At 43.9% G+C, this 22,738-nt stretch overlaps 1 protein-coding gene across 8 annotated transcripts in view; it reads right to left on the bottom strand.

Moving 5' to 3' along the window:
- Positions 1-22,738, bottom strand: part of LOC134340959 (neural cell adhesion molecule 1-like) — a 688,943-nt gene that overhangs the window by 255,477 nt on the left and 410,728 nt on the right. For all 8 annotated transcript variants that reach the window (XM_063038579.1, XM_063038578.1, XM_063038580.1 and 5 more), the window contains exon 4: positions 22,113-22,256. In XM_063038579.1, coding sequence (XP_062894649.1) covers positions 22,113-22,256 — 144 coding nt within the window. The remainder of the gene's footprint in view (positions 1-22,112; positions 22,257-22,738) is intronic.

Here is a 22,738-nt window from a genome sequence, read left to right as displayed (position 1 = left end):
CCTTTGGAACATCTACTGATGGTGTCTACCTCCACACCAGATTGGACGGGAGGCCGTTCAGTCTGTCCCGGATGAGGGTGAAAACCAAGGTTTGTGAAGTACTCATCAGGGACATGTTATTTGCAGATGATGTGGCACTGGCAACACACTCTGAAGAGAAACTGCAACGCTTCATGGACAGCTTCTCAAGGGCCTGCCAGGACTTCAGCTTGACCATCAGCCTGAAGAAAACCAACGTGTTGGGCCAAGGCGTTGAGCACCCCCTTGCCATTACCATCAAGAACTACGAGCTGGAGGTAGTTCACGAGTTTACATACCTTGGCTCCACCATCACGGACAGCCTCTCCCAAGACCCCGAGATCAACAGACGGATTGGACGAGCAGCCTCAACATTCGCCAGGCTGACAAAGAGAGTCTGGGAGAACAGAAAGCTGATGACGCACACCAAGGTTGCAGTCTACAGGGCCTGTGTCCTCAGCACACTGCCTTACGACAGCGAGACCTGGAGCCTCTACTACAGACAAGAGTGGCATCTCAACGCCTTCCACCTTCGCAGCCTGACACGCATCCTGGACATCAAGTGGATTGACCGAATCACCAACAATGAGGTCCTGGCCCGTGCCCAGATACCCAGCCTCTTCACCCTGCTCCAACAACACCGTCTCCGCTGGCTGGGCCACGTACACCACATGTCAGACGGGAGGATCCCGAAAGACCTGCTGTATGGGGAACTGGCCTCCGGCAAGAGAGCACAAGGGCGGCCTCATCTTCGTTTCAAAGACGTTTGCAAGAGAGACACGAAGTCACTGAAAATGAACGTCGAGAGGTGGAAGGACATCGCAAGTGATCGCTCTCATTGGAGGCTGGAACTACGCAGAGGTCTAAATAGAGGAGAAGAGAAGCTGAGGCTTGCTGCTGAAGAAAAGCACACTCGTCGGAAAAACAGCACCAAGACAACACTGGAGGACAGCGCCTTCAAGTGCGGTCACTGCAGCCGAGACTGTCACTCCCATGTGGGCCTCTGCAGCCACCACAGACGCTGCTCTAACACAGACTGAAGCAAGACTTTCCAGGCGCAGATCCATGGTCTCGCGAGATTAACGGATGCTACCACCATGCTGTATTGGATCTGGAGTAACAATCCACTCTACACTCGTGTACTGAAAAATGACAATAAACATTCTTGAGTTTAGAATCTTGATCAATGAACAGTATTAGCAAACAGATTAGAAAAAGTACTTCCTTTTATTATTTCGGAAGACCAAACGGGTTTTATTAAAGGTCATTACTCTTTTTATAACATTCGCACAATGAACACACCCAAGGATGTGCTGGGATCAACCTGCAAGTGTCGCCACACATTCTGATGCAAAGATAACACACCACAATTTACAGCACAACAATAGCAGAACACAAGTAGCAACAATAACAACAGAACAAAACAAGACAATAGCTGCAAAACAAGTTCCTTTCCCACTCTCACATCTCCTCACACACACAGGCTGATAACCCCAGGTCAGACCACTCTGGGCCTCAGGTCCTTGGCCCCAGACTCCCAAACTCACAGACGTTGGGCCTTCAATCTCCAGTCTCTGGTGTAGACTCAGCCTCTACGCCCAGATTCAGCCAACCAGCTCCATCATGGGCTCTAGCTTCCCCAGCAGCAAATACATCTTCAAAAGGTGATACCTCAAAAAGACAGTATCCATCATTAAGGAACCTCGTCGCCTAGGACATGCCGTCTTCTTATTGCTACCATCAGGAAGGAGGTACAGGAGCCTGAAGATACACATTCAATGTTTTAGGAACAGCTTGTTCCCCTAACTAACAATGAAACCATGAATACTTCCTCACTATTTTCTTTTTTTGCTCTCTTTTTGCACTACATATTATATATAGAAGCACAGCTCGTTAGCCGTTCACTAACAGCCACTGGACTCCATGGTGAGAAAGCCACCTTTCTTAAACTCCATACATCTAAGGTCAGTATGACTTGGGTCCCATCAAACTGAAACATTGGGATGTTTCAACCACCCAAACCCCAAGCTGAGTGAATACTGTATAAATACTGCTCCTATGCAATTATCCTTTTGTAAGAAATAACAGATCATACACCCAATACAATTATAAAGAAGGTGTATTTACTAATGTCGGATTAATCAAACAGTTATTACATGAAGAAAAGGTAAAAATAAATAAAAGGGTCCATTATAATTAAACCAGTCAAACATGCACATTGTTGGAGCTCATATCTTCCAAAAGCTGGATGCGTCCGTTTTACTCACAGCGCCGACTCCTATTCACCGATCACCAGTAGAAATTCCTATCTTGAACTCCATTGATTCCGCATTCCAGTCAGATTGAATCCAATTGCCAGTTCTCTTGACCTTCTTCTCTCTTCATCTGCCGAAAAAGACCACGATCCCCACCCGTGTCCGTCACAAAACCTCTCCTCCCCATTTTCCCAATTCTACCATCCTGATTGGCTGACCCAACATTCCCAAATGGGGTGAGACGTTGACTGTTGTCCATAGATGCTGCCTGGCCTGCTGAGTTCCTCCAACATTTTGCCTGTGTTGCACTGGGGGCTGAATACTTTTACAAGGCGCTATATATTTTCCATGACTTCTGCCATCTCCAACAGGATCCCACCACCAAGCACATCTTTCCCTCCTCCCTACTTTTCACTTTCTGCAGGGATCACTCCCTACACGACTCCCTTGCCCATTTGTCCCTCCCCACTGATCTCTCTCCTGGTACTTATCCTTGCAAACAGAACAAGTGCCACACCTGTCCCTACACCTCCTCCCTCACTACCTTTCAGGGCCCCAAAAACTCCTTCCAGGTGAGGCGACACTTCACCTGTGAGTCTGTTAAGGTCATCTACTGTATCCAGTGCTCCTGATGTGGCCTCCTGTATATTGGTAAGACCCGACGTAGATTGGGAGACTGCTTCACTGAACACCTTTGCTATGTCTATCAGAGAAACCGGGACCTCCCAGTAGCCACCCATTTCAATTCTATTTCCAACCTCATTCCAACATGTCAGTCCATGTCCTCATCTATTGCCGCAATGAGGCCACACTCAGGTTATATTCCATCTGGGTGGTCTCCAACCTGATAGCATGAACATCAATTTCTTGAACTTCTGGTAATTGCCCACCCCCACTGCCCCCCCCCGCTTCACCATTCCCCATTCCTGTTTCCCTCTCCCTCCTATCTTCTTACCTGCCTATCACCTCCCTCCAGTGCTCCACTTTCTTTCCTTTCTTCCATGAACTTCTGTCCTCTCCTATCAGATTCCCCCTTCTTCAGCCCTTTATCTCTTTTGGCAATCAACTTCCGAGCTCATTACTTCTACACTCCCCATCTCCTGGTTTCACTTATCAGCTGCCAACTTGTACTTCTTCCTCCCCTTCTTCCACCTTCTTGCTCTGACTGCTCATCATTTTTTCCAGTCCTGATGAAGGGTTTCAGCCCAAAATGTCAACTGTTCATTCATCTCCATAGATGCTGCCTGACCTGTGGAGTTCCTCCAGCATTTTGTGTGTGATGCTATGTTCTTCTAGATTGATTACGCACTGCCACAGTCATTCTCACCTGTCTTTCTGCAGTAAACAAGATTGGCTCAGCATTCTCATTTCAAAGGTATCCCTTATCTGGGCTTGACTACACACTGCCAAAGTCATCCTCACCTGGTTGTTGTCTTTAACCTTTGCTTTTCCACAATAGATTTGACAGGCTAACCAGGCAGGTGAGAAGATCAACACAATGTGCACAAAAAGCAGCACCTCCAGTGAAACGTGTGAGAGAAAAGGGAGGACTCAGCCCTAGAAGTAGTTAGACATGTGGGTAGCCATGGTGGCACAACACTTTATAGCACAGTGATCACTGATCGGGATTCAAATCCCACAGCCGTCTGTAAGGAGCATGTACATGTTCGCAGTGGGTTTCCTTTGGTTTCCTCCCGCGCGCCAAAGTGTACAGGATAAGGATAGGCTTAGTGAATTGAAGCATGCTACACTCACGCCGGAAGCTTGGAGACACTTGCGAGTCATAGGCAGCACAATACCAGACGGTGTTGGCTGTTGACACCAATGACACATTTCACTGTATGTTTGGATGTACATGTGAGAAACAAAGCTAATCTTTAAATCATTATTACTCAGACCAGGGCTAAATTTGGGGATGACGGAGAGGGCATTGCACATGGGTAGGAATGGAATCCAATTATAAAATGTCCAGGAAACAGGTGGAAACCGGATAGATTTTACCCACAATCTTCTCACCAGGTTCCTTCCGCACAAGATGATTGCAGGGTACATCGCACTCAAACATCTATTTAGCTACATGGTGCTTAAATAGCAGATTGCTTCTGGTCTTGCATCAGAGGAAATTAAAAGCTGTCAAGAGATCCTAAATCAAACAGGGTCTGAATCTCTTTATCAGGGGAAGTGTGTGTGCCTGTGCTGACAGGAGAATGAATCAAAGGGATGACTTCTTTCTCCAATTACTTTGAAAATGACGTCAAGTAAAATCTCTGAGTGAGTCATTCTGTCAAAAACAAATATCAGTGCTCTTGTAAAGAAACCACACAAGAAAAGCACAGAGTAACACACACAAAATGCTGGAGGAACTCAGCAGGTCAGGCAGCATCTCTGGAAAGAAATATACAGTTGATGTTTCGGGCCGAGACCCTTCATCAGTACTGGCTCTTCAAAGTACCTCATTTTTATCAGGTCCTGATGAAGGGCTTTGGCCTGAGACGTTAACTGCTTTAAGGATGTGATGCTGAGGCATGATAAGGCATTGGCCAGACTGCTCTTGGAGTATTGTGAGCAGGTTTGGGCCCCTTATCAAAGAAAGGATGTGTTGGCATTGGAGAGGGTCCAGACAAGATTCACGAGAATGATTCCAGTAATGAAAGGGTTAATGTATGAGGAGCATTGGATAGCTCTGGACCTGTACTCATTGGAGTTTAGAAGAATGTGGGGGGGGGGGAGAAATTTCATTGAAATCTATTAAATAGTGATAGACCTAGATAGAGTGGACATGGAGAGGATGTTTCTTTATTGTGGGGGAGTCTAGGATCAGAGACCTCAGCCTCAGAATAGAAGGACATCATTTAGAACGGAAATGAAGAGGAATTTCTTTAGCCAGAGGACGGTGAATCTGAGGAATTCCTTGCTACAGATGGCTGTAGAGGCCAAATTACTGGGTGTATTTAAGGTGGAGGTTGACAGGCTCTTGATTAATCAGGGCATGAAAGATTATGGGGAGAAAGCAGGAGAATGGGGTTAAGAGGAATAATAAATCAAACATGATGGAATGGTAGAGTAGACATAATCGGCTGAATGGCGTGATACTGCTCCTACTTCTTATGGTCTTATGGAGTAGATATTATTAGTTCAGTAAAGATTTTTAAAGACTAACTGTATTTGTCTATTCCCCTCCATAGATGCTGCCTGACCTGCTGAATTACTCCAGCATTTTGTGTGTGTTGTCCTGGATTTCCAGCATCTGCTGAATCTCTTGTGTTTATATTTAAAAGGAGTTGCTTGCTCAGAACACAAACTGAGGCAGAACTGAATTAAGGTCTCTGCTGGCACCCAAAGGGTTTTAACCAAGCAGAAATTTGAAGGGAAACATAAGAGACAGCAGATGCTGGAATATGGTGCAAAATTAAAACGAGCTGCTGGAGGAACTCAGAGGGTCAGGCAGCATCTGTGGAGAGAAATGGATGTTTCATGTCAAGACCCCTCCTGAGGAGAGATGGCCAGTGTAAAGAGGTGAGGAAGAAGGATGAGGCAAGAGGTTGCAAGCAATAGGTGGATGCAAATGAGAGGTACAGTACTGTGCCAAAGTCTTAGGCATATATGCATAGCTAGGGTGCCTAAGACCTGTGCACAGTCCCGCATTTGTCAACGTGGAGCGGACAGCAAAGTCAAAAGAATCATAGGGCTCTCAAAATCTGTAGGACTGAATGCTATCAAAAGGAACTGAATTCTGAGTGTGTAAAAGCTGAGCAGATAATCAATGATGACAAGTTGGGATTAGAGAAAGGAAGATAATTTCATTAGTACTGAGAGTCCATACAGAGTTAGATCCACTTATACAGGTTGTCCATAAGTCTATACGGGATGTTTGTAACCATACAGAGAAGCTGTATTGATGGTACTAAAAGAGCGTGGCCAGAGAAATGGAGCATGTGAGAGGGTGCATGATGATAAGTTCTTGAGGAGGTGATAGTGTAGCCGAGACAGAAAAGCAGTCGATGGTTGTGCGCAGGACATGAGGAGGCGGCATTTATGTATCACGTAGCAATGGACAACCCAGAGGAGATAGTAGAGAATGTCATTTGGAAATCTGTATCCATCACTGAACGTGGCATGGTGACTTTCTCCTCTATATACATGAGACCTGACACAAAGCTGGGGACCTCTTTGTCAAACAGCTTTGCTCTTGGTGCTGGAAAAGACAGGATTTCCTGGTGGCCTGATGATGTGTTCCTCAGACACCATGGAGGCAACTGCAGAAATTGCACGGAGCCTAGCAGAGATATTTAAAACGTTCTTAGCAATGGGTGGGATGCCAGAGGATTAAAGGATAGTTGATGTTGTTCCATTGTTTAAGAAAGTCTCTAAATTATAGGCCAGTGAGCCTGACATCAGTAGTGGGAAAGTTACTGGAAGGTATTCTAAGTAGCTAAATGTAGTATTTGGATAGACAGGGACTGCATGGCTTTGTGCAAGGTAGGCTGTGTCTAACCAACCTTATGGAGGTTTTCAAGGAAGCTATCAGGAAAGTTGATGAATACAAGTCAATGAATGTTGTCTACGTGGACCTTAGGCAAGGTCCCGCACGACAGGTTGGTCAAGAAGGTTCAGTCGCTTGATATTCAAGAAGACATAGTAAATGGGATTAGATATTGGCTTCATGGGAGAAGCCAGAGAATGGTAGTAGATGGATGCCTCTCTGACTGGAGGCCTGTGACTAGTGGAGTGCTGCAGGGATTGGTCCTGGGTCCATTTTTATTTGTCATTTATATCAATGATCTGGGTGATAATATGGTACACTGGATCAACAAATTTGCGGATGACACCAAGATTAAGTGGACAGTGAGGAAGGCTAGCAAAGCTTGCAGTGGGATCTGGACCAACTGAAAAAAAATGGGCAGAAAATGGATTGAAAAATGGCAGATGGAATTTAATGCAGACTAGTGTGAGGTGTTACACTTAGAGAGGATAAACCAGGGTAGGTCTTACACAGTGAACAGTAGGGCACTGAGGAGTGCAGTAGAACAGAGGGATCTGGGAATACAGATTCATATTCCTGAAAAGTGGCGTCTCAAGTAAATGGATTTATAAAGGGAGCTTTTGGCACATTGGCCTTCATAAATCAAAGTACTGAGTGGAGAAATTGGGATGTTATATTGAAATTGTATAAGATGCTTGTGAGTCTTAACTTGGAATATTGTTTGCAGTTCTGGTTACCTAACTACTTGAAAAATATCAATAAAATTGAAAGAGTGCAGAGTAAAATTAAAAAGGATGCTGCCAGGGCTCAGGGACCTGTGTGATAGGGAAAGGCATGAATTAGATAGGACTTTATTCCCTGGAGTATAGGGGAATGAGATAGAAGTATACAAAATTATGAGGGGCAAAGATAGGGTAAATAACTAACAGGCTTTTTCCACTGAGGTTGGGTGAGACTAGAACTAGAGGTGATTGGTTATGGATTAAAGGTGAACTTTTAAGGAGACCATGAGGGATAGCTTCTTCACTCAGAGGGTGATGAGAGTGTGGCATGAACTCCCAGCAGAAGTGGTGCATTCAGATTTCATTTCAACATTGAAGAGAAATTTGGATTGGTACATGGATGGGAGGGTTATGGTGGGTTATGGTCCCGGTGCAGGTCAATGAGACTAGCAGACTAATAATTTGTTATGGACTGGATGGGCCAAAGAGCCTGTTTCTGTGCTGCAGTGTTCTATGATTTTAGGTTCTGCAAATGCTGGAAATTTCAAGCAACACACACGAACTTCTGGAGAAATTCAGAAGTTCAGGCAATAAATAGTCAATGTCTCAGGTCAAGGCCCTTCATCAGGTTTGGCTCCTTGAGGCACCTCATGTTTATATGTTTATAAGGTCCTGATGAAGGGTCTTGGCCTGAGATATTAACTATTTAGTTCCCTCCATAGTTGCAGCCTGACCTAATGATTTCAGATGTCAGACTTTTTTTGGATAGGAGAGGGTGTCTGTTGATGTCACCAGTGTGTGTAAGACCAATCAGTCCTCCAGGCTGTGACATTTGCTGAGGGTGGTTGGGGAATTTACCTAGGCAAGTTCGAGGTATAAACTGCAGCTGCTGCTGTCTGGTAAGAAGCTGGTTAAAAGCACAGTGAAGTTCTGAGTCTGATATATCTTGAGAAGACCGGAAACCGATGGGATGAAACTGACTGTAAACAAATATCTGAGGACAATGATCATTCTACACTGATAACTGTGCGATAGTTGATTAATCACTACAGAACATAATAGAACACACATATTCATCTTCCTTCAGTTCACTCACTATGTTCTGTTATGTTCTGTAGTGATTAATCAACTATCGCACAGTTATCAGTGTAGATAACTTCACCAAATTTTACAGGAGCACCATTGAGAGCATCCTGACAAGCTGTATCTCCACCTGGTATGGGAGCAGCCGAGCATCGGACAGGATGGACTGTGAGAACAACTGAGAGGATCAAATGTCCTTATCATCCATTTGGACATTTATCAGGAGCGCTGTGAACGCAGGGCCCTTAGTATTATCAGGGATCCCACCCATCCATCCAACATCCTCTTTGACTTTCTACCATCAGGCAGGAGACTCCGATGCATAAAAACAAGAACGGTCAGAATGAGAAACAGCTTCTTCCCCCAGGCCATTAGGCTTCTAAAATCCGTGCCGCATCGCATTCAAAGTCACTGGATAATTTGTGCTATACCCAACAATATTTAAGTTATGCATGTTACTTTGTTTATCTATATGCAATACATTTGTAGATATAATTCTTACACTCCTAAGTTATTGTGTGTTATGTATATTACAGTGCTTTACACCCTGGTCTGGAGAAATATCTTGTTTGACGGTATACATGTATATCGTTAAATGTCAATAAACTTGACTTGCCTTGCCTCAGCAGTAACTGATCACTGAACACAACCTATGATCTCACTTTCAAGGACACTACAACTCACATTCTCAGTATTATTTATTTATTACCATTTGCTTGTCTTCTTTTTCACATTAGTTGCTAATCAGTCTTTATCAGTGTTTTTGTTTGTGTTTGTGATTTGTAATCCAAATCAATGAGGTGATGAATCAGCACACAGGAGGGAGATGGAAAATCTGGCTGAATGGTGCCACTACAACAACCTCTCACTCAATGTCAGCGACACCAAGGAGCTGATTATTGACTTCAGGAGGATGAAGCCGGAGTCCATGAGCCAGTCCTAATTGCTAGATCAGAGATGGAGAGGGCCAGCAACTTTAAATTCCTCGGTGTTACTATTTCGGAGGTGCTGTCCAGGGTCCAGCACACGACTGCAATTACAATGAGAGCATGGGAGCGCCTTTACTTCCATCGGAGTTGGAAGTAAAGATGCTGTTGTGAATCTAAAGTGAAGATTCAGCAATGACATCTAAAACTTTGACAAACTTCTATAGATGTGCGGTGGAGACTGGTTGCATTAAAGCCTGGCATGGAAACACTAATGCCCTTGAATGGATAATCCTGCAAAAAATAATGGATACAGCCCAGTCCATCAGGGGTAAAGCCTTCATCACCATTGAGCATGAAACACTGTCACAGGAAAGTAGCATTCATCATCAGGGACCCCCACCATCCAGGTCACGCTCTCTTCTCGCTGCTGCCATCAGGAAGAAGATACAGGCGCCTCAGGACTCATACATTTCAATGATTGGGCAAGTGAAGCTGAGTGAAGTTATCCTGTTTGGTTCAACAGCCTGATGGTTGAAGAGTAATAACAATTCCTAAACCTGGTGGTGAGAGTCCTAAGGCTCCTGTACCTTCTTTAAAGTTAAGGCAGCAAGTTATGATAATACTGCACCAGTAGAGTCACATTCTAGCAAAAAATGTGAGAAGGATAACAAGCAGGATTTCCCAGAGGCCACCATTTAATTCCACTGCCCTCTCCCATTCCAACATGTCAGTCCATGGTTTCCTTTACTGCCACTCTCAGGTCGGAGGAGCAACACTTCATATTCTGTCTAGATGGCTTCCAACCTGACAGCATTAACATCAATTTCTCTAACTTCGAATAATTTCTCCCTCCTCCCTTCTCCTCCCAATTCCCCATTGGTCCTTTTCTTCTCCTCACCTGCCTATCACCTCCTGCTAGTGCCCTTCCTCCTTCTCTTTTTCGCATGGACCACTCTCCTCTCCTTTAGCTTTAGAGATGCTGTCTGACCTGCTGAATTCCTCCAACATTTTGTGTGTTACTCCTTATTTGTCCATATGACAGGTTTCAGCTGTGCTCGCACTGCCTCCAATGGACACGGTGAGCACGGTAGGATAAAAGTTTAAAAGAAATAGGAAGCATTGACTTTAGGTGTCACATGTACACTGAAACATACAGTGAAATGTGTTGTTTATGTCTGAGGATGGAGTGGAGAGGCAGCCTGCAAGTGTTGCCATGCTTCCAGCACCAACATAGCGTGTCCAGAAGCTACTAACTCTAACCGTGTATCTTTGGAACGTGGGAAGAAACCAGCGATGTTGCTGGATGGGTATAGAAAGGCCCAGAGACAAGTAAATAGATCAAGATTTCAGTTCAGTTAATTAAAAATGGGCTGAGTAGCACTTGACAGACGAGAGAAAAACTTGTTCATGTTTCAAGTTGACGATCATTCATTCAAAAGATCTGTTAGAAGCTCTACTGAAAAGTTAGTGCAGTGAAACATTAACTGCAGCTATATTTCATTAGGAGATTTGAGGAGATTTGGTATGTCACCAAAGACTCACAAATTTCGACATGTACCATGGAGAGCATTCTAACTAGTTGTATAACCATCTGGTATGGAAAGGCCACTGCACAAGATTGGAAAAAGCTGCAGAAAGTTGTAAACTCAGCCAACTGCATCATGGGAACTAGCCACCCCACCATGGAGGATACCTTCAACAGATGATGCCTAAAAAAGGGAGCATCCATGATTGAGAATCCTCATTGCTCAGGGCATGCCCTCTTCTCATTGCCACCATCAAGGAGCCTAAAGACACACAGTTTTAGGAACAACTTCTACCCCACGGCCATCAGACTTCTCAATGGACAATGAACCTGTGTAAACTACATCACTATTCTGTTTCTTTTTTGCTCTCTTTCTGCACTATTTTATTTTTAATGTCTTATTGTAATTTATAGTTTAGCTTTATTATTCTGTATTACAATGTACTACTGCCACAAAGCAACAAAATTAATGACATATGTCGTTAGACCTGATTCTGATTCTTTTCTCTCCACAGATGCTGCCTGGTCTGCCAAATAATTCCAGCAACAATAAACCTTTTCTCGAGTTATAGAAAATAAAACTGTTCCAGTAAGGCTAAACTAACTAATGCAACCAGTCTAAGGTCACTTATCCTACAATCTGTCAAAGATCTGTCAATATTCCTACAATGTAATCAATTTAGTGCATTATTGTGTGTGTTCATGACCTACTGTAGGTCTGAGGTCTGAGCATTTCACAATGGCCCATCTCTGTGGGTGTTTTCAGGCAAGGTTTCACATGAAGTAAAGCTATGTCAACAGTGAAGACTACTGCTGCTTTCAGCAGCTTCCTCCAATCAAGTTAGACCTGCAGCTTGGGCTTTTCAACACTCTTCACACTCAAAGGTAAAGGCAGCAGTTCCCACAGATTGACAACTAACTCTTAGCCCGAAGCATCAGAAGCTGTCAATTCAACTGAAGGCAAAGCAGAAGGTGAAGGCCAGCTGACAGTCTCAGCGTCCCAAGAATCAGAATCAGAATCAGGTTTATTATCACCGGCATATATGGTGAAGTTTGTTAACTTTGTGGCAGCAGTACAATGCAAAACTGATAAGTATGGAAAAAAATAAATCAATTACAGTAAGTATATATGTGTATATTAAATAACTAAATTAAAATAGTGCAAAAACAGGAATAATAAAGTGAGGTAGTATTAGGAATCAGATGGCAGAGGGAAGTAGCTGTTTCTGAATCGCTGAGTGTGTGTCTTCAGGCTTCTGTACCTCCTTCCTGACAGTAACAATGAGAAGAGGGCATGTCTTGGGTGATGGGGGTCCTTAATAATCCACGCTGCCTTTCTGAGGCACTGCTCCTTGAAGATACCTATGGAGGTTACTACCCAAGATCAGAGGAACATCAACAGACTTCACGCTTCAGTCATGAAACTGCTAGGCCTGTTTATTATACAAAGGAACATTACACTGGAGCAGAATACACCGGCATATCACAAAGAATCTAACACATCAGCCAATGTTATGTTGCATATAGGGAGGAGAAAATGGTGGCGCGACGCAGCTCGCAGCGGCCACTCCGGTGATGAATATCTGTAATCTGTCAAGTAGGGTGCCGTGCACAATCCTGATTTGATGGAGACGGACGTGAGAGCATGGAGGAACATCTGGTGAAACTTCTGAAATACCCGCTTCGCTGCCGCTGCTACTGTGTGGTCCGGAATCTCTGGAAGGGAAAGCCCCAAATCCTTGGCTTTGCTTGTTGCTCGGCGGCTGGGGTGGGGTCAAAGCACTCGGCAGAGGATGGTGCTGGGAGAGACTGTATCGGAGGCTCAAAGTTTTCGGATGGACTCAGAGTCCGCTGCGGTCGGGTGCTTCCAATGGTGCTGTATCGGCAAGTTTGCGGTGCTTGGAGGTTCATGGCAGGGAGAGTTCCTCCCTTCTGCCACCTGCGTGAGATGATGAGTCTATCGGGACTTTAAGACTTTTTTTTACCATGCCCATGGTCTGCTCTTTATCAAATTATGGTATTGCTTTGCACTGTTGTAATTATATGTTATAATTATGTGGTTTTGTCAGTTTTAGTCATGGTTTGTCCTGTGTTTTCTTGTGATACCATTCTGGAGGAACGTTGTATCATTTTTTAATGCATGCATTTCTAAATGACAATAAACGAGGACTGAGTGTCCTCATAATCTAATCTAATCATTAATGAATGCTCCAGTTATTCCTTAGGAGGGTTGGTGAATGAAAAGAGCAAATCTGCAGACATCCACTCTGTGGGAACAACACCCAGTGGCCACTTTATTAGGTACCTCCTATAGCTAATAAAGTGGCCACTGAGTGTACGTTTGTGGTCTTCTGCTGCTGTAGTCCATCCACATCAAGGTTCGACATGTTGTGTGTTCAAAGATGCTCTTCTGCACACCACTGTTGTAACACATGGTTATTTGAGTTACTGTTGCTTTACTGTCAGCTTGAACCAGTCTGGCCATTCACCTCTGACCTCTCTCATTGACAAGGCATTTTCACCCACAGAACTGCTGCTTACTGGATGTGTTTTTTGTTTTATTTTTCACACCATTCTCTGTAAATTCTAAAGGCTGTTGTTTGTGAAAGTTCCAGGAGATCCTCAAACCAACAGTGTGGCACCAACAGTCAAAAGTCACTTAGATTATATTTCCTCCCCATTCTGATGTTTAGTCTGAACAACAACTGAACCTCTTTACCATGTCTGCATGCTTTTATGCATTGAGTTGCTCATTAGATATTTGCATTGATAAAGTGGCCAATGAGTGTACATTACATTTCTGCTCCAGATGCATTTCCACATTAAGAATATATTGGAGCCTGGAACTCCTGTCAAGAGCAGGGTGCAAGCTTCATAACAATTCACTAATCTGGGAGCTAATTCCTGAGATCCTTCCTGGCCATCCATAAACTGGTGACCATCTGTGACCATCCAGACATCCAGTAATTCTCACAGGTGGGAAAAGGTTTGACGCTCTTTTATGTTCCCAGCAGCTTTAAAGCATCCACTGACGTTCCCTTTGGGAGTCTGAGGTATTCTTGTAAGGTGATGGAAAGGCACTAAATGATCCAGGTACCCAGGAGGTTAAGTGCAAACACTACCACTGCCCAGAAGAAATAATTGAGGTTCAATAATTGGTGAGGTTTAGTGTTGGGGTCCTGTCAACAGTGAGTTCAGAATTCGAGGTCTAATGTTCGATGATCAGTGTGTCTTCATCGACACTGTGAATTAAGGCCTGAGGGTTGAATGGGAAGTCTGGAAGTTGAACCAAATCTCAGCCTGAGTCGGTGTTTGCTGGAGGCCTGTCCTGGGATTGAAGGACTGTGTATGTGTGAGGGAGGGAAGAAGGAACAAAGCTTATTTTTGGGGTTTCTGTTCTCTCTGTTGTTCTGCTGCGGACACGCTATCTTGTCACTGGAATGTGTGGTGACGCAGGTTGCCCTCAGCACACCCTGATGATGGATTACATTATGTTTCAATGTACATGTGATAAATGAACAGGAATCTGGTTCAAACTTGAATCTTTGTGTGAAGTAACAATATGCGAAGTAACACTTCAGCAGGTACATGGATAGGAAAGGCTTAGAGCAGAGGATCCCAACTTGGGGTGCACGGACCCCTTGATTAATGGCATAAAAAGGTTGGGAACCCCTGGTTTAGAGGGATATGAGCTAAACATGGTGAATGGCTTAGATGGCCGTCGTGGTTGGCATGGACGAGCTGGGCCGAAGAGCCTGCTTCCTTGCTGTATGACACAAACAGAGCCACACAGTGAATACAGCACTGTCAACATAGCCAATTTCTACTGCATCTGCCAGACACTCTATAGGTGATTTAATTAGCTGAATATAAACTTGCCAGTTGCCATTCGAATTTGAACTTATAACCGCAGACTTTAAGTTCAGTTATCTGATTATCAGCATAGTAATGGAGCCACGGTGTTAATGAATCCCCAACTGCAGAGCTTCTCATTCAATAACTGACAGGGCTCAGTGAATGGGCAGATGAATGGATGGACACCACAGCTCTACTGGCAGCCAACACAGATATAATGGACAAATGGCCACCTCCTTACTGTAACAGTTTGATGATTCAATGATAGGATTTGCAGTCGTGATTAACCACAACATCCCCACTTAATTTCACTCTTTCCAGGTCACTGCACTTTATGGAAATACTGGCTAAACACCAAGACTGGAAACCCCACCTACCTCTAACAAAAACAACAGGAATTCCCAGTGGCCACACATTTTAATTCCACATCCCATTCCCATTCTGACATGTCTATCCACGGCCTCCTCTACTGTAAAGATGAAGCTACACTCAGGTTGGAGGAACAACACCTTATATTCCGTCTGGGTAGCCTCCAACCTGCTGGCATGAACATTGACTTCTCTAACTTCCGCTAATGCCCCACCTCCCCCTCGTACCCCATCCGTTATTTTTTTTTATACACACATACTTTCTCTCACTCTCCTTTTTCTCCCTCTGTCCCTCTGAATATACCTCTTGCCCATCCTCTGGGTCACCCCCCCCCTTGTCTTTCTTCCCGGACCTCCTGTCCCATGATCCTCTCGTATCCCCTTTTGCCTATCACCTGTCCAGCTCTCGGCTCTATCCCTCCCCCTCCTGTCTTCTCCTATCATTTTGCATCTCCCCCTCCCCCTCCAGCTTTCAAATCCCTTACTCACTCTTCCTTCAGTTAGTCCTGACGAAGGGTCTCGGCCTGAAACGTCGACTGCGCCTCTTCCTATAGATGCTGCTTGGCCTGCTGCGTTAACCAGCAACTTTTATGTATGTTGCTACCTCTAACAAAGACTGGCGTCACAGGTCACAGGGTCAGCAGCTGCAGAGGCGGAGTCGGAGCAGCCACCCACCTAACAACAGGACCCCCTTCAAGGTGCCCAGACCACACTCACATCTGTCAAGGTAACTCATGGCTATGTGGAGAGTGGACCAGGTAACAAGCACTTCAGTCGATCATACCTCTTGCACAGCTGAGGCATCTGGCACTGGGTTCTGAACACAGTACACCAATGGCACTGGGTTCTGAACACCACATATCCATTGCACTGGATTCTAGACCACGGGTTCGAGACACTGTGCACCTACGGCCCTGTCTTCTGGACAATACACGCATCTATGATACTGGGTTTCAGACACCCCACACACACTCATGGCTCTGGATTCTGGACGCCACAAGCCCACTGCACTAGACATCGTATGCTATAATGTTGGATTCAAGACACATACTATGTACCTAATGCACTGGGTTCCAGACATCACAACCAAGGTAGAGGGGTCTAGATGACCATGCAACCATGGCATTGGGTTCAGTACACCAATAGGCCAGTATACTTGGTTCTATTATTGTGCCAGTCTTCAGCATATATACATATATATATATATATACACACACACACACACAAACGTTTGTATATAGAGCAAGGGAGTTTACGACCTTTACACAGTACTGTAGTCATTTTATGTACTGTACTGCAGCCACACAAAAAAAAAGTCATGACACGTGTGAGTGATGATAAACCTGATTCTGATATGGGTCTCTATTGTGGACTGAGAGTGGGAAGGGGGCAGGGAGAGGGGAATCATGGTTGGGAAAAGGGGAAGGGAGAAGGGTGGGAGTGGGAAGCACCAGAGGGACATTCTGTAATGATCAATAAACCAATTGTTTGGAATCAAATGACCTTGCCTGGTGTCTCAGGGCTGAGTGTATCTACACGTACACCACCGCTTGCCCCTGGCACTCCTTCTCTGCCACCTGTCACACACCCCTCTCGCGGCACTCCACTCTCGCCATTCCCAACATTCTTTGTGCCCGCCAGATTTACTGAGTAATGCCACCACATTACTGAGTTCTAGACACTGTACACACATGGCATTGGGTTCCAGACACCACACAGTGTCTGCAGTGCTGTGTTCTTGAGAAACACACACAAAATGCTGGACAAGCTCAGCAGACCAGCCAGCACCTATGGAAAAAAAGTACAGCTGGTTTCAGGCCGAAACCCTTCGGTAGGACTCTCGTGCTTGTCTGTGTTCTTGAGATTTCTTTTCCACACTGCTCCATTTGGGACAGGCACGTCCACATTCGATCCCCTTCACCGTGCCTCTCAAGGCCATGTCTTGCTGTTGGGCTCTGTGTGAGGTGGGCACCATTCTGCATGTTAGTTTTCTTTCGATGTGCGCAAGACCCTGGTGTAGGCTATGCAAGCTGATTGTGGTAAACGTCTTTGAAAACAACAGAAACTTCCAAATCCTCTGCTGACTACAAGGCCTTGATAAAAACCTCGATGAAGAAAATTAACTTTGATGTTCTCAGAGCCTGTAACTCGCATGGCTGCACAGGAAGACAGGGACATGAAGTGTAGTCCTGTTAAATCTCTCTCTTTGCTTTGACTTCCATGCTGGCATGAAAAAGATTTGGTAGATTTAATAAATGTAGTTTTCCTGAGTAATCAAAACTACCCCAATTCCTGCATCAAAACCCAGAGCAAAGTTCACAGATGTGAATAATTTCAGCAAGCAATGAACCTCGAAAAAATTGACTTAATTAGATTGTGGTTCTGAAGAATGTCTCTATACTATCTTACAGCTTAGAGCCAAATCACAGCTATTTAACAATGTGGCCTGGTTAATATGTCATTAACATACCAGACAGAGGTGCATAGTTTGATTTGGTTGTCAGTTCTCAGGCTGAAACCAATGAATGGTTATATCTGACAACATTTCGAACACTGAACAGTCCAACACGCTATAGATATTAAGTTTCTTCTCAGTAACATTGGACAGATTCTGCACTCCACTACATAACTCCAACATGTGTACAGCGATAGTCCATTTTAGAACCAGAGACAAGCACCATACCAACTGGATCTTTAACATCATGGAGTCATAGAATACTACAGCACAGAAACACTGTATATGCCCCTCATAGTTTTGTATACTTCTATCAAACCTCCCCTCATACTCCTAAGCTCCATGGAATGTAGTCCTAACCAATTCAATCCTTCCCTATAACTCAGGTTCCCAAGTCCTGACAACATCGTCGAAAATTTTACCTGCACTCTTTCAATCTTATTGATATTTTTCCAGTAGGTTGATGACCAGAACTTGGACACAATACTCCAAATTAAGGCTCGTTTTACGACCCTATCTATCTGTGATGGCATGTTCAAGGAATCATGGATCTCTATTCCCAGATCCCTCTGTTCTACCACACTCCTCAGTGCCCTACTGTTCACTGTACAAGTCCTACCCTAGTTTGTCCTCCTAAAGTGCAACACCCCGCACTTGTCTGCATTAAATTCCATCTGCCATTTTTCAGCACATTTTTCCAACTGGTCCAGATCCTGCTGCAAGCCTTGATAGCCTTCTTTGCTGTCAATCTTGGTCTCATCTGCAAATTAGTTTATCCAGTTGACTATAATATCATCCAGATCAATGAAGTGGCACACCACTAGCCACAGGCCTCCAGTTAGGAACGCAATATCCTTTGCTCCAGTCCATCGCGTACCACCTCAGCTGCCTTAATTTCATGCAATTCTCTCAATAGTTTTCTGTAAGCACACTTAATGAAATTTCCCTTCTCATTCCACATCTGTGTGCCTCAGAAATGTGCCATCATTCAGGGTGGCATCTGGGCCAAAATCTGAGAAAATGCAACCCAATATAGAAACTCTTTGACTTCCAGCACTATGAGGCTCCTTCACTACCATCATCTGAAGGCTGGTCAGGATTGGATTAATGCTAGTTCTGCCAGCAACTACCGCACACACCAATTTGGCTATTTCTTGGGATCCAAGCCCATTTACATTCTTCCATTTTTTTCTGTCATAAGGCCACAATTTAGTCACTCTTTCTCCCCCTCCCATCGCTCCACCCATCATCCTTCTCACTCACCTTCACCAGTGCCAAATTCTATCTTCAACTTATTAAGCATACTGACTGGTTGCACCACTGCTTGGTATAGAGGCTGCATTGCACAGGATCAAAAGGGGCTGCAGAGGGTTGTAAACTCAGCCAGTTCCATTACTGGCACAAGCCTCCCCACCGAGGACAACTTCAAGAGGTGGTACCTCAAGGGGGTCACATCCATCATTTAAGGAGCCTCACATCCGGGTTATGACCTCTTCTCATTACTGCAACTAGGAAGGAGGTACAGGATCCTGAAGACACTCACTGAATGATTTAGGAACTGCATTTTCCCACCAGCAATCAGATTTCTAAATAGTAAATGAGGAATACCTCACTATTCCTCTTTTGCTCAATCTATTTTTCTATCTATCTGCCTATCTAGTTAACTACCTCACTCTCTGTCTATCTAGCTCTCATTTACTTATTCTAACGTAGTAATTTTATGCTCTCCACTGTACTACTGCCACAAATCAACAAATTTCATGACATATGTCAGTGATAATAAATTTGATTTAATTCTTTGTGAGCTTCTCTACACACCTTTAAGAACATTAACCTTTGAAATCCAACATCTTCTTTCTCAACTTGTGCACTTACCAAGCATCCTGTGCTCTTACCACTTATGGCTCTGACTAAATTATGGTTTGTAACATTGATATTATAGTCTTATTGAAGCACCATAAGCTGCCAACACCACCAGCCTCATTCAAACACAACCCAATCCCAACACATAACCTGTCCTCACTCTTGGTCACAGCTGCTAACACTTCAGACTCCATCTTGTGCCTCCAGCACACTGAACCTGCCGACTGGGAATTAATTCCCTCTGAATGTCACAGTGATTGCTTCCCACAAGCTCCACAGAAACTCACCCAACTACTTTCTCAACTATCCCTGCACCACACATCTCCGTATCTTCAATCCATGATCATTGCTGAGGCAGCCTAGAAGCTCTTCACTCACAAACTTGCTCAAATACATCGAGTGGACATATGTCTGTGTCCACTCCAAGAAAATTCACAATCAGAACTAATAAATCCTACATGTTACTGCTTCAGAATGAAGAATTGGGTGAATACAGCAACCTTAAACATCTGGGACATTAAGCCAGAGTTTTATAATAGGAATTGGGTTGTTTTAGTATTATCACACACACAGATGTTGCCAGCCAAACAGATCATTCCATATATAAACTGAGGTAAAAAGGAAATCAGAACACACAGAAGAATATAGTTTAAACACAAGAGATTCTGCAGATGCTGAAAATCCAGAATAACACACACAAAATGCTGGAGGAACTCAGTAGGTCAAGCAGCATCAGTTAATGGTTTAGGCTGAGAAATCCTGATGAAACATCAACGGTTTATTCCCCTCAACAGATGCTGCCTGACCTGCTGTGTTCCTCCAGCATTTTGTGTGTTACTCCAGGTTATTCTTACTGCAACTTTGCCTATGGTTCTGAAGCCACCTTTTCCATCCTTGAAGAATAAATATGCTCTATTATAAAAAAATTCAAAATGTTTTTAAGATATTAAACTATGTATTAAATTATGCTGAAATCTGATTGCAGGTAACATGGCTGTCAATTCGAGCAACAAACTATTACAAATAGATACAGAATGGGGGAGGAACTCAGCAGGTCAGGCAGCATCTACGGAGAGGAACAAACAGTTGACTTTTCCAGCTGAGACACTTCATTGGGGTGTAGAATATACTGTAGAACAGGGGTTTTCTATATTTTTATGCAGTGGTCCCCAGGTTTGGGTATGCTTGCTGGAGAATATACAGTGGTTTTACAGTCACAGAGAAAGTACAGTACAGACAGACAAATAAGAGTGCAAGGACCACAACCAGAGTTAGTTTGGGAGTCCTAGAATTCAACATTATCATACGAGAGATCTGCTCAAGAATCTAACAACAGTGGGGTAGAAGTTGGAATTCATTGCAAGCTGCCTCTTTGCAGATCACTCAATACTTTAAGTTGAGTGTTTTTAGATGGGAGTATTCCTGTGGTCTGCCCCAGAAAGTCACATAACCTTTGACTGAAGCCAAAGTGGGGGCTGAGGCAATAACTTTTGAAGTGTCTCCGATACTCAGAAGCAGAATTAGATTCAGAATCAGAATCAATGGCATATGTCATGAAATTGGTTGCTCTGCAGCATCGGTACATTGTAACATAATAATAAAAACATATAAATTAATATAAGACATATATACTAAAATTAAATTAGGTAAGTAGTGCAAAAAAAAACGAAAGAAGTGAGGTAGTGTTTATGGATTAATTGTCCTTTCAGAAATCTTGTAGAGGGAAAGAAGCTATACCCGAAACATTGAGTGTGTGTCTTCAGGGGTTCCTAATTTTTTTATGCCGGCCAAAAAGCAAGAGTATTTTTGGAATGATAATTGATCATGTAGTGTTGTATGTGTGTTTGTATACAAGTCACACATATGGTACTGTGCAAAGGTCTTAGGTACATAGATATAGTCAGGGTGCCCAAGACTTTCGCACGTCAACGTGGAGCAGAGAGAGAGTTTGTAAATCTAGCGGAAGCAAAGAATATTGGGAATAGCGAGGGTGGAGCACCACAGGAAGGGTGGGGGACAAATGGCAGAAAAAGAATGCCAAGGGTAGGGGGTGGGGTGGGAATGTGGGTGCAGACATAGCCAACCCAGAGACACCAAACAAGGACATTTGATTCCAAACAATTGGTTGATTGATCATTACAGAATGTCTCTCTGGTGCTTCCCGCTCCCTCCCCTCTCCCTTCCCCTTTTTCCCACCATGATTCCCCTCTCGCTGCCCCCTTCCCTCTCTTAGTCCACAATAGAGACCCATATCAGAATCAGGTTCATCATTGCTCACATATGACATGAAATTTGTTTCGTTTATGTGGCAGCAGTACAGTGAAATACATAAAATTACTGCAGTTCTGTGTAAAGTTCTCAGGCACCCAAGCTATAGGTATGTTCTGCAGACTTTTGGACAGTACTACACAAAAACAATATGTGAGTATGAAGTCACTTGGTATCTTTGTGTAGACTGGAAGATAAAGAGTTCATCATTTAGCATATGAAAGGTTCATTGAGGAGTCTGGTAATATTACTAAACTACAGTTACTGGTATTGAGAATTTTAATTTACCATCTCTCTTCAGCAGAACGTCCTTCCCTCGGATTTTCCAGGTGATAGTTGCTGGGGGTGAGCTGACCGAGTCACAAACGACGACAGCGTCCTCACCCACTTTGAACTCCTGTGGTGAAGGGGCATTCCTGAACTCCAGCTTCTCTGTGAACAATAAATTAGAGAGTTGTAATACACTCAAAGCTGGAGAAACACCGACAACAGTCAATGTTTGGGTCAAGACTTTCATCAAGTCTGGCTCTCCTAGCCTTCTAGTCCCATCACCAGACCAAAGAGATACAATGACATGGAAGGCCATTCTAACCATTGCATCTATGCTAGACACAACCAGGTAATCCCAGAGTCATCCCATTTCCCACATCCTACTCCAGGTTATGTCCATTCAATGCCATTACAGCTGGTAATGAAACACTCAACAGTTTTTCCCTCGACCACTCCTCAGGCAGTGAGTCCAGATTCCCATCACACAAAGTTCAAAGTAAATTTATTATCAAGGTATATATATGGTACTGCGCAAGACCCTGAGATTTATTTTCTTGTGGGCATTCACAATAAATACAAAGAAACACAATGGAAATCAATGAAAGACCACACACAAGACAGACTAACATCCAATGTACAGAGGA

The sequence above is a fragment of the Mobula hypostoma genome, chromosome X2, assembly GCF_963921235.1.
Source record: "Mobula hypostoma chromosome X2, sMobHyp1.1, whole genome shotgun sequence".
NCBI classification, from domain to species: Eukaryota; Metazoa; Chordata; class Chondrichthyes; order Myliobatiformes; family Myliobatidae; genus Mobula; species Mobula hypostoma.
The sequence above is the reverse complement of the archived record's forward strand: the minus strand, read 5'-3'. Positions and strand labels throughout refer to the sequence as shown.